The sequence below is a fragment of the Peromyscus leucopus genome, chromosome 11 (assembly GCF_004664715.2).
Source record: "Peromyscus leucopus breed LL Stock chromosome 11, UCI_PerLeu_2.1, whole genome shotgun sequence".
In the NCBI taxonomy this organism is placed as follows: domain Eukaryota; kingdom Metazoa; phylum Chordata; class Mammalia; order Rodentia; family Cricetidae; genus Peromyscus; species Peromyscus leucopus.
Genome location: NC_051072.1, coordinates 65968532 through 65981420, shown reverse-complemented (window position 1 = coordinate 65981420; position 12889 = coordinate 65968532). Strand labels below are relative to the sequence as shown.

Sequence of the window (12889 nt, the reverse complement as noted above, 5' to 3'; positions counted from 1 at the left end):
CCCCCTCCCTGTGGGTTTGCTCCTGTGGAGATGGAGGGTGCTGTGGGAACTGGCAAAGGAGAAAAGCAGCCAGGAGTCCCACCCAGCTGTAAAGTCTATGAGCAACAATGACTGGCCCAGCAGCGAAGTATTCCCATGGTGCAATCACGGCACTTCTAACTTGGGAGTAGTCAACAGCTGTCACCTGGATGTAAGGCCCACTCAGTAGGAGGAGATTCATCCCTGATACTGCAAACCCAGCCAGCTACTCCCGGCTGAAGAGGTTCTAGACCCCAGGGAAAACCTACTACTACCAGTTTCCTAGACAAATGCAATTCCTAACTGTCTTCTAATTACAATTATCCTTACACCCACAGGTAAATGCAGCTCTCCTCACAGAAGCTTCTTTCTGCAGCCCACAGAGGTGCTTACAAAGACCCACAACTGGTCAAAACGCAGCGTAAGAGACTGTGGGGTGCCCTTTTGGTACATCAAGACCACAACCTCTACACCCAGCCTCAGAGGACATCACAAGAGCGTGGAATGATGCAAGGGGCAGAGAGTTGAACACCTGAAGTGAGACAGTGTCTTCTGCACACACAGAAGTCGATCCCTGAAATCACAAGTATGGTCGTCAAAACAGATCTGCATAATCTGCAGGTGACCTGCCCAGGTGGAGGGGGAATTCCAAAGCCCGCCCCGTCAACCAATTGCTGCAGAGAGGGGAAACGTTTTTTCCAAAAACAAGTCCTCCATGACGTTGTCTGATGTCTCACATTCAGGCCTAACACATGTACACACGAGCAACACTAAATGGACCAGTAGGCTGCGTGTGGGGTATACATGTTATAATTACTGCATATATAAAGTATATATATGTAATAATTATAAAAGACGTCGTGAGTTTGAGAGGGAGTGAGGAGGACATGAGAGGAGTTGGAGGGGTGAAAATGATTTAAGTACAGTATTCCTGCATAAAATTCTCAAAACATCCAAAATATATAATTTTTTAGAAAGTATAATTTCTTTATGTGAGTGTCTAGAACAAGGATTCATCTGTCCAGGGTTCTCTACGGCCACAAGTCCTTCAACAAAGGACTTCTCCATCTGAAACAGGAACGGTGAATGCAGGGAATTAATTCAGAGGATCTTGGACCCATGATCAGCTTGGAGCAGCAGCACATACCTATCTGGAAATGTAAGCTACTGTTTTCAATTGAAACATCAGCCTTATGTCCGTAAGTTTAGAAGCAATCCCTAATGTAGTGGAAATGTTTCTGAACATGAAGTGACTGAGACAAAACAATTAATCAACAGCAATAAACTTGAATGAGAAAAAAGTGGTATAATAAGGAGCAAATTATTTTCTATAAATACAAAATATGAAGAAAATCACTGGGTACATCAGGGGACATCATAAAGCTACTTAAAATATTATTTTGGTAATTAGAATACATTAATAACATCAGTAGAAGACACAAGGATTTCAAATAATTCTTAGTTCACACAGTACTTGTTGCTTGTAGAAAGGTATATTTTATTCTCTGTATTTTAAGAAATTAGTCTGAAAACTCAGACAGGTTCCAAGAATAAGCAGTTGTTTGAGAACAAGGTAGAGGCCACACAGCCTTTTATTCTTAGACATGAGGATATCATGATAGAACCATGTATTCAAGCCCTAGACCCGAAACCATGCAGAAATACATTATGAAAACTGAGCTGTCAGGAACTTACAGGGAACAGCGGAGGAGGCTTCAACACGACATCAGGCAACTTTTCCCCTCGGCTGAAGCCAACAGCCTCAATATTGAAGGTGTAGGCAGCACGTCCTCTTCCTTTATTACCAGCCATCGGAACCGACCACAGCAGAAGTGTGAACAATCCCTGGAAGACAGGGTTAAACGGTAAGACTTCCTGAATCACACACCAGAGAAAACAAGCATTTTAAAGCAAAATGTAAGACTCTAGCCTTTATATTGCATGGTTGATTTAAATACTTTTTGACCTGGGTTCAGGGATCTAGGCAGAAGAGTAAGCAGAAAGATTAGAAGAGCCCACGGGGATGGATGACTCCAAGGAAAGTGTCTTCCAGGCACAACAGGACTGATGTAAATATGAACTCAGAGACTGTAGCAGCACACACAGGGCCTGCATAAGTTCAAACTGGACAGGCTCCCAGCACTGATGAGGGAAGTAGACACAAACTTCACTAGTAACAAAGAAACCAAGTCGATGGGGGGGTGGGCACCTCTAACCAGGAACTCACTGACACAATACATTTGATACATGCTTGCAAAGGAAAAATTAGTTTTCTCCAATGGTCTCACTAGATAAAGTAACAAGAGCCCCGGAGTAGCTGGACAACACAAAATAAACTCAATGGTAATTTTTTTAAATGTTTATTTCATATTGCTTTGTGGAATTTGTTTAACTGTTTTTTCCTTGCATATTTGGTTTCTGTTTTTGTAAAGAAGGGCTTTGTGTGTATGTTTCTTGTTTTTTTTTTCCAAAGAGAGAGAGAGTGAGGGCAGTGCGTCTTTAATCCCAGCACTTGAGAGCAGAAGAGCAGAGTCAGGCAGATCCCTGTGAGTTCTAGGCCAGCCTGGTCTACAGAGTTCCAAGACAGCCAGGACTGCGTAGTGAAGAGAGAGAGAGAGAGAGAGAGAGAGAGAGAGAGAGAGAGAGAGAGAGAGAGAGAGGAGAGGAGAGAGAGGGGAGAGGGGAGAGAGGGGAGAGAGAGGAGAGAGAGGAGAGAGAGAAGAGAGAGACAGAGAGAGACAGAGAGAGAACGAGAACAGGCATGTGTGGTACATTTTTCTAAGAAGGCTTGTGTGGAGGAGGAGGAGGAAGAGGAAGATGTCCACCACTGGACATCTTACTTAACTGCTTCTCTACCTTATTTGAAACAAGATCTCTCACAGGACCTGGAGCTTGAAACTGGCTAGTCTGTAAGTCCCAATGATCTACTTTTCTCCATCCCCCAGCACTGAGGTTAGAGACATGTACCACCACTACCATGCAAAGGCCTGATTCTTAAAGTGTGGTTTGTGGTCTTGTAAGGGATGGTAGAACTGTGGGTCAAAAAAAACTTGGCAATAATAAAAGGTTTCTGAATGAACAAAATGTATTAAAAATGTACTATGTAATACCCTCGCCTGCAGGGGCGTCACTGCAGCCTTGTTACTGAAGTGTGGCACGAGTCCCAATTGGTCTTACAATAAAAACCTGGAGCCAGGTATTGGGGTAAATGCTGAAAGATCAGAGGAAACAAGAGACAGCCACTTCTCACCTCTCCAACTCCTCAGCCAAAAGGGAAGATCCTGTCTCCATGAATCCTCAGACTGAACGCTGGAGTCCTCAGCCAGAAAGGGCCTGAGTTCCTGTCTCCTCCCGCCTTATATGCCTTTCTCCACCCAGCCACGTCATTTCCTGTCTCAACCTTCGTAGTGCTGGGATTAATGGCGAGTGTGCCTCCCAAATACAAGGAGCAAAGGCATGAGATGAGTGACAAGATTGAAGGCGTGTGCCACCACTGCCTGGCCTCTGTGTCTAATCTAGTGGCTGGCTCTGTCCTCTGATCCGCAGGCAAATTCTGTTTGTTAGAGTACAAACAAAATATCACCACACCGAAGGAAAACCACGCACTGGGCATCCTGCAGGCCCTCCCACCACACAATGCAGGTAGTCACTGCCTGGGACACCTCAGCTCAGACTCAGAACTACTGTGTGTTATAAACCACAGTGAGTCTTTTGTTCTTCTATTTCTATAAAGACAAATACTTTCAATATTTTACAAAGACTTCTACTTTTTTCCAAGTCATTCTTCAGCATGCATCAAAAAACAGTAGATGGCATTGCTACGAAGTTTGATTTTAAAAATTGCTATTAGAACTGCTGACTCGAGTTTCATAAAAACTTGTTTAGCTGGACGGTGGTGGCACACACCTTTAATCCCAGCACTCGGGAGGCAGAGCCAGGTGGATCTCTGTGAGCTCAAGGCCAGCCTGGGCTACAGAGCGAGTTCCAGGAAAGGCACAAAGCTACACAGAGAAACCCTGTCTCGAAAAACCAAAACACACACACACACACACACACACACACACACACACACACACACCCCACAAAAAAACAAAAAAACAAAAAAACAAAAAAAAAAACTTGTTTAATGGGTCTAGGCTTGGGATTAAGACAGAATTTCCAATAATTTCAGAAAAGTCTCTAAGACATTTCTGCCAGCACTGATTATAAAATTAAACTACAGGAAAACTCTGAAAAATCTCTGAAGATACTTTACGTCCTGCAATATCAAATACTCAGCAAAATTTAGTTCTTCACGCAACCACACCCAACTTATAGTAGTCATATTTGTTTCATTTTTTTTTTTTTTTTTTTGTTTTTCGAGACAGGTTTCTCTGTGTAGCTTTGCGCCTTTCATGAATCATTTGAGACCAGTCTGTGTAATATGTATACACAGATTACGCCTGATCTGCCTCCGAGTGCTGAATTAATGGATTTGCCCACTAAGTGTTAATATTGTACATCACATGTTTAACAATATATATACCTGGTGTGTCAATGAATTTATGATTACCAGTAACTGTGTAATATGTATACACATGTTTACACACTTATATACCTGGGGTGTATGAATTTATGATTTCCAGTAAGTGTATAATATGTATACACATGTTTACACACTTATATACCTGGGGTGTATGAATTTATGATTTCCAGTAAGTGTATAATATGTATACACATGTTTACACACCTCTACATCCGGGGTGATGTAAAATTTCTCAGGTAATCAGGGGTCAATGGGTGGGAGAAGTTTAGGGGGCCCTGCTCTACAGCATGAGAACTGGGGTGGCTCTTCCTGTGGAATCCCATGGTCAGTGGTAGGGACTATGAAGACATATATTCCTGCCACCGTCTTACTGCTGATGTAACAGTGACTAGCATTTAACCCTGAGTGCCTGGGGCAGTGATTTGACCTCTTAACCGCAGAAGAATGGAGGAACTTTCACTTCTGCCTGCCTAAGGCAATCTCCTTTCTCACGATCACATGGGCAACAGTATCTCACGACTTCAAACCAGGTCTCTTGTCAGGAGGCAAAGACTATTAATGTCAGTCCTCTTGGTTTTGTGATATTTATGATAAGGGAAGGCCTCCCAAAATAAACAAGGGACTAGCTACTTCTTTGTATATTCTGATTATAATAGGATAACCTGGTCCAAAAGCCTGGAAATCTAAGCTTCCTTCATCATGGGGCCATCATAAACACAACTTTCAACCCTGGCAGTCACTTTCTAAGGACTGGGTAGCTGAGAAATCCAGAGCAATAGTTTCTGAACAGTGGCGTCCTTCAGATAACTGTTGAAAATAAAATCGGTGGGGTCCTACAAAGAAAAAGAAAAGGGAGGGAAGAGCGAGAAGGAGAGGAACAAGAGGGAGGCAGTCACACCTCTCGCGGGAGGCTGCAGATTGGAGTTTAAGTTTGTATTCTAAGAAGGCCTCTGGGTAGTTCTGATGCACGGGAAAGGTTGTCAGTCACTGAAACCATCAATCAAGATTACTTGGCATGCGGTTAGGCAAGAGTGGTCTGGGAATATTTCTAGATGACTATCATACAGAGCATATGTTGAGACTACCGGAAGGATGCTCCAGGGGAAATCTACCTGCTCAGTAGTTCAGTTAAAACACGGCTAAGCATGTCCATAAGGCCCACCTCTGAGGCTTGAAATTAGATTAATTATTCTCAGTGACCTTTGTTTTTAAACAGCAGTAATGAAATGACTGTGAACTGTTACACATCTAGAACCCAGGATGCCGTAGGTCAGCCTGTGAGCTCATTTACAGGGAATAAGCAGTACCATATCACTGCACTTTCCGAGGCTCTGTGGCTGTCGGTGTTAATGATTTCATATGTCTAGGGCTCTAACTACACACAGAAAAATAAAATCAGTGGTGAAATACTGTTTCCTCTCTTCTGTGAATCACTCAATCAGCACAGCGTTTGACTTACTGTAATGGCTGATGCCAAAAACATTTTCAGGAACAACTGTACCTTATACACTTTGTAAATTCATCATTATACATCTGTCATCTACATACCTGACATTTTCCTACATGAGCGCCCGAACATTAAGAAATGATTATATAATCCTATTATTGTCATTGCAAAGCACAACTATGGTCTTTTTACTTCAACTGACTTTTACGGTACTATGTACATACACACCAGCAGGACAGACAGATCAATTGACTCCCATGTACCTACCGACCATTCAGCTTCCTTCAGTAGTTATCAATATATGACTAATTCCTTTTTTATGCTCTCCCAGTCCTGTGACTCAGGTTATTCAAAACTCTTCATTACATATATTCTCTGAGAACTAAAGGAGAAAAAAAAAAACAATACAACACAACCACTGTGGAAATCAGCGTGGCGATCTCTCAAAAGAACTATGGTATGCACCAGTTACAGCCTCCTAGGCACACACCCAAAGAACTATCAGAGAGATACTTGCACATCCATACTTATGGCATGTCTATTCACAGTAGCAAGAACACAGAATTAGCCCAAATGTCCATCAACAGCCTGCTGTCCATCCACAATGGATAATGAAAATGCAGTACACATGCACAATGGAAATATATTCAGCCACAAAGAGAAATAAAATTATAAAATTTGAGGGAAATGTATAGCACTGGAAAATACTTCTATTAATTGAGGTAGCCCAGGATTGAAAAGATCAATACTGTCTATACTCTCATGTGCAGATCATGGCTTCTGATTTTCGATATATATGTATTTATGTGACAGTAAGTAGTCAGGTCAGAAAACTGGACAGGGGCCCACGAGGGAAAAAGGGAGCCTTAAGGGAGAGGATGAGATGGAAGAACACACACGGAATACTGGGAGGGGGAGAAGAGGGGGTGACGGGGAGTTTGGGGATGGTGAGCAGGAGAGGAGAGAGGCTTGAACGACCAACCAAAACTAAGTATGTATAAAAATACTATAAGGTAACGTGCTAATTTGTGAGCTAATTAAAAATTTTAAACCCACATAATATCACACACAAAACTGTTAGTCCTTTATTATCATGTTTTATGTAGTCAGCACCCAAACTTCCTCCACATTTACCACCTACATGAGTCTGTAATTCTTTTGTTCAAGACAAAAACTTCACATGGCAGTTGGAATGATGTGTCTCTTACATTTCTTTCCAACTGTATAGCTTCCTCTGTTCTATTTTCCTTACTATTTATTTATGGGAAAGGCTAGGTCGCTGTCTTGTAGAGAGCTCATCATCAGAGCAGGAAGGTACAAGCAAACACTTACGTTCTGATGCAGCTGGTCTTGAGCAGGGCCTAAGGACTTTCTACCACATGTTCCCAGAGACACCTCTGCAGCTGAACACAACTCAAAATTAGCAACAGCCTCCCATGTTCTGGGTGTAAAAGATCACATACCTAAGTCGTTAATGCTCTCCTCTGACCACTATGTCCAATGAACAGGTAGACTAAAGGCTTTTCAGACTTTGGACTGACTTTCCCACCAGGACGTTTAAGAAATACACTTTTTCTCATTGTATTACAACAGAGTACATTTAATCTCTCTCCTGGTGGCAGTCAGGATGGTCCCTGAGTTAGTTACTATTGGTCTATCTTGCTTAGTATAGGATGCTAATCAGTTTCACCAAATTGTCTAGATCCACTCTTCCATTATAGATTACAAAATGGTGATATACTTTTTATATATTTTTTAAACAGGGCTGCAGACTTGAATGATACATATATTTTCATCATTTTTTATGTTGGTTGGAGTTCTACTTTTGGGAATTAATTTTTCTCATATACAAGTTACCTTAAAAACAAAGTCCACTCATGAAATTCATCTTAATATTGAAGTTCATTTTATCTGTCTACTGTTAAAAAAAAAAAAAAAAAAGAGGTAAAATATCCAAATGGCTTCATTCCAATTGCTGAGTCACTGAAACATGCTGAGTCGACGAAAAAGCTGGTATTTCAAGTATGACAACTGCTGAGTAAGAGGTTCACACCTTTACTCTATGAAACAGCTCCCGGGCCAACAGGCATGGCCAAGACCGCTGTGCTACATTCCAGTCCAGGATCTGTCACTAATTAAAGGTTAAGATTCAATCTTAATCTTTAATTAAGTTTGCCAAACTTGTCTGATCACAGGAATTAACTGAGAGACATAAAACATATCGAATCCTGGGGAATAATTGGTTCTCAAACCTAATAAACTAGTATCTTTGGAGCTGGGCCCTGGAAACAAGTTTGGAAAGTTCACTGAGAGAGTATTTCAGCTAACACAGTTTAATCCCCCAAGAAATACACTCTGCAGACTCCAACTTCCTATTTTTATCTTGCAGTCACTGGGCATAAATTGATAATACTAAATGTGACCTGCTGCCGGGGCGGTGGTGGTGCACACCTTTAATCCCAGCACTCGGGAGGCAGAGCCAGGTGGATCTCTGTGAGAGCAAGATCCAGGACAGACACCAAAACTACACAGAGAAACCCTGTCTCAAAAAACAAAACAAAACAAAAATGTGACTTGAGGAAAATCCAATCCTAGCTCTTGAGACACCTTCATTACCAGACATCCTATATGCTGTTCTCTTTAATTTGTTGATCCAGACTCGGTACAGCTCCTGTACACAGACTACTTGGGCTGTAAATTCATTTCTTCCCCTGTAACCAGCAACTAAGTTCACAAGTGAGGCCTAGGCATCATGAATCACTTAAATCCTTTACTTGGTTTATCTTTTTTTTTTTTTTTCCAACCTGTCAAACTTTTTCTGGGAAAGTGTTGCTGTGATACTAGGGATTGAACTCGGGGCTTTCACGAACTGGCAACCATCCAACTAATCTTTAGTTCTAGTCTTCTAATTTTTATTGATTTACATTGTAGCATGAATCTTAAACATTTTTATTAATAAAAATCAAACCTGGGGCCAGTTATTGGGGTGAATGCTGGTAGATCAGATGCAGAACAAGCCACAGCTATCTCACCTTGCCAGTTCCTCAGCTGGTTCTGTTTCCTCATTCATCCAGAATGAATCTCAGCTGAACTGTGTTGCTCCAACGCCTGAAAGCTTAACCAGCCACATGCTTATCTAGCCAAATGCTTAACCAGGCCAAATGCTTCTAGTTTCTGGTCCTCACGCCTTATATACCTTTCTGCTTTCTACCACCACTCCCTAGGATTAAAGGCTTGCTTCCTGGGATTAAAGGCATGAGTCACCATGCCTGGCTGTTTCCAATGTGGCCTTGAACTCACAGAGATCCCAGATGGATTTCTGCCTCTGGAATGCTAGGATTAAAGGTGTGTGCTATCACTGCCTAACTAGTGGCTTTTCTGTTCTCTAACCCCAGATAAGTTTATTAAGGTACACAATATTTTGGGAAACATAATACCACCACATTACATATTTAATTTTTGAGGCACACTGGACTTGAGACCTTTCTACAGCCCAGGCAGGCCGTGAGTTGATAATCTTTCTGCTTCAGCATCTAAAGTAGATGAGAGGTCAGGCCTAGCCTCCAAACTTCTTGAAGAAAGGCATTTTGTTTTCTCTATTTCCCTGTTATCCAAATCTGTTTAGAACGGCCCAATTTAACTCAGTAATTTACTCAACTAGCATTGAGCATTTTGACAGGTACTGAGCAAAGAGCACTAAAACATTAGTCACCCAATTCTTCCTTCTAAACATCCATTCCTTTCAAATATTTGGGCATCTGTATTTACTATAAGTGATCTCTCTCTCCAAGGTCTCACTCAGCTCCCTGGCCACACTAAGAATCACAGCAGATTAAATCTCCCATTTTATAGAAGAGTTAAACGGTTCTAAAAGGTTATTTGATAGTCTCAATCAGTTCCAATCAAATGCAGGAATAGACTAGGCCTTGGGAAATCCTTTCAATGTCCTGTATATATTTTATGTCTGGAAGCATATGTCTAAACTAATTGACAACCTTTTTAATCCCAGAGATGTAGAATCAACAGGGGAAGTTAGTAACTGCAAAAAGTTCTGAATTTTAAGGTTTTATTTGAAATGTGTGTGAATATGTGTACATGATTGTAGGTGTCCATGGAGGTCTGCTGGAGTTACTGGCGGCTGTGAGCCACTTGGTGTGAGAGCTGGCAACTGAACTCAGGTCCTCTACAAGAGTAGCATGAGATCTTCACTGCCAAGCCGTCTCTCCGGCCCCCCAAAATCTGAATTTTAAAATACAACATCAACAAAGCAGCGCCACCCCTTCCATTCAGAAACTGTTCCAAGAGGTCTGAAAACAAGCGCTGTTCAAGAGAGGAAAGTCTATCCTAATCAACTCTCAATACAATCTCCTGGAAGAGCCTGAGCCAATGTCTGCAGTTCCTCCTAGGTCTAAACTGTCCTGAGTTATGATTGTGATGTAAATGCGCTGTCCTCACATCGTACACTGCCTTACACCTTAACCAGATGACTGAATGTCCAAGTTGCAGGAAGCCAGGGGAGGCAATGGAAACCAGGCCACAGTATCTCTGAATGACTTGCAACTTGCTCTAGTCAAGAGCCTGACTCTCTCCCCTCGGCTGTGTCCTCCGCTCACTGGCAGAAGACTCCTAGCTGTGAGTTCCCTGCAGTTCCCCTTCCTTCCCTTCTGCTTTAGCTCAGGACTCAGCATCTCCCATCTGACCTTCCGGATGGACCAGACTTCCTACGGTCAGGTTCCTGGTTTCAATTCACTCTCTAGTCATTTTAATAGAAGGCAAATCTTTACAATCCTGATGTGCCATTCTCTTCTTTTTAACAGAGCTTAGGACTTAACTTCTGCCTCTCCTCTCACCAAGCAGCTGGTGGTTCTTGTGTGTCCCCCAGGGAGGTTCTTCCATCATCCATGGAGTCTTCATGGAGTACCCTCTGTGCCAAACCACCCTCTGTGTTGGGAATACAGAGGGACAAAATAACACCTCTGCTCTGACGGAGTTCACAGTCAAGTACGGGAAACAGGCAAAGTATGTTTCACAGAAACCGTCAGAGACGGGTGGGTGGTGTGGAATAAGAGCAGGAAACAGGCCAGAAAGACCAGTTGAAGAAGTCCTGCCTCATTCGTTACTATCCGGGCGCAGAAAAAGAGAACCGTTGGGGACTGTAGCCTGGCACAAGCCAATTGATTATTGGCGAATTATTGCTGAGTAATGGTTCTGTGCCATTTACCTGGCGGCTCCTTCTGTGGGAAAACACAGACAGTACAGGGCACTGTGTTTCTCGGCTGAGAACGGCTCCTTCCAGGCCAGTGCAACTGTTCAACAGCCCCTCCCAGCCCCGCCCACGGGGCACCCGATTTTTGCATTCATGTTGCCTTATATTACAAGCATTTGTGTACGGGTATTAGCTTCCCCAGATTCTTGAGGATTTTTTGTTTGTTTGTTTGTTTTCGAGACAGGGTTTCTCTGTGTAGCTTTGGAGCCCTTCCTGGATCTCGCTCTGTAGACCAGGCTGGCCTCGAACTCACAGAGATCCACCTGGCTCTACCTCCCGAGTGCTGGGATTAAAGGCGTGTGCCACTGCCGCCTGGCTTAAATCAGACTTTTTAAAAAATATAGTATTCTGTTTGTCACACATCACTTAGTGCTAAGAATGGTCCCAAATGCACATCTGAATAACTTCTACTTAGATGAGATTAGCAAAATACTCAAAGGGGCAGCAACCTGCTCGCACTCCCACCAGAGACTTTAGGCGTGTAGGAAGAATGCACCTCTCCCTCCAGGAAACTCTATTAGGAGATGCCATAGTAAGCATTTTCCTAATTATCCTTTATAATGCTGCCCCGTGAGGCTCTGTAATTTTTGAAGGTTAGTCAACTTCCCACGGGAATTTCTGAATCCTAAATAGATGCAACTAGCTAGGGCTCGGGGAATGCGCATAGGGACTCCATGTTAACAGTAGGGGTGATTTCGGAGGCTGGTAAGGCCACACCCAGTCATTATCCACTTTTCCTGTCCCCTCAAAGTGCTCCGCCCTTCATTAGTTAAGCTCTGGTAACTTTCTCTGCTCTCTTCGAAGAGCAAAAACCGTACAAAACATGACGGGGATTTAGAATCATTTAAAGAAAAATCCTATTAACAACCCCTTTCCCCACTATCAAGAGTGCCAACAATTAAAACAGAAGCGGAATAATAGTACGCCTTAGCAGCAATCTGCCGCCAAACCAGCGCGTGAACGCACAGCAGGATCACCGGATTTGCTAAGTCTTCTGTAGTATCCGCAAGAGCATAAACTCCCTTCTAGCTCACTTAGAAAGAACACCTCCAAGAGGAGGCTGGAAGATCTGGCTACCAAGACTTCAAAGGGTTTGGAAGGCAGCAGCAGGCTTTGGAGAGGTAAGGCTACCTCCCAAGTCACTCCAAAGGTTTGATGAATTTGGGCTCCGGATGCCTGGCCACCACGTTCTCCACGTGCCCCATCAACTCCCTTCTACCCTCTTCACCTCCAGCCCGATCTGGGACAACTTCGTTACCTGCTCACAAAGTCTCGAGGTGTGGGCACGCTGTGCAGCCGAGGTGGCAGGGGTGCCAGCTAGGGTGAGGACAGCCGCGCCAGCAGGGAGCCGCGGATTCCACCTTCCCAGCGGCGCGCAGCGTCCTGCACGCGGCCACGGCGCTCGCCACCGCGCTCTGCGAGCCTAGGAGCCCCGCCCACCCCCGGCGAGGCCACACCCCCGGCAAGGAGCTTTTTAGCCCTTGGCAGGCACCGTAGTCGGCCTCCAACTGGCTGGGCCTGGCTCCGGGCTCCGGCGGCGAGTGAGCTGCTCCGGCTGCCCGTGTGGGGGCGGTCCTGGGCTTCCCACGCATCACCCCCAGCCTCTGCAGTGGCACCCCGGAGCAGGGCAGCG

At 43.8% G+C, this 12889-nt stretch overlaps 1 protein-coding gene across 2 annotated transcripts in view; it reads right to left on the bottom strand.

The window, feature by feature from the left end:
* Positions 1-12813, bottom strand: part of Polr3g (RNA polymerase III subunit G) — a 34275-nt gene extending 21462 nt beyond the window's left edge. The window contains exons 1-2 of one of the 2 annotated variants that reach the window (XM_028875636.2): positions 12515-12813; positions 1714-1863 (exon numbers count right to left, since the gene is read on the bottom strand). In XM_028875636.2, coding sequence (XP_028731469.1) covers positions 1714-1830 — 117 coding nt within the window. In that variant the 5' untranslated portion in view covers positions 1831-1863; positions 12515-12813. Of the gene's footprint in view, positions 1-1713; positions 1864-6257; positions 6360-12514 lie in introns of those variants that run through there. The other variant, XM_037209544.1, reaches the window with a different exon arrangement.
* Positions 12814-12889: the final 76 nt, after the last annotated feature.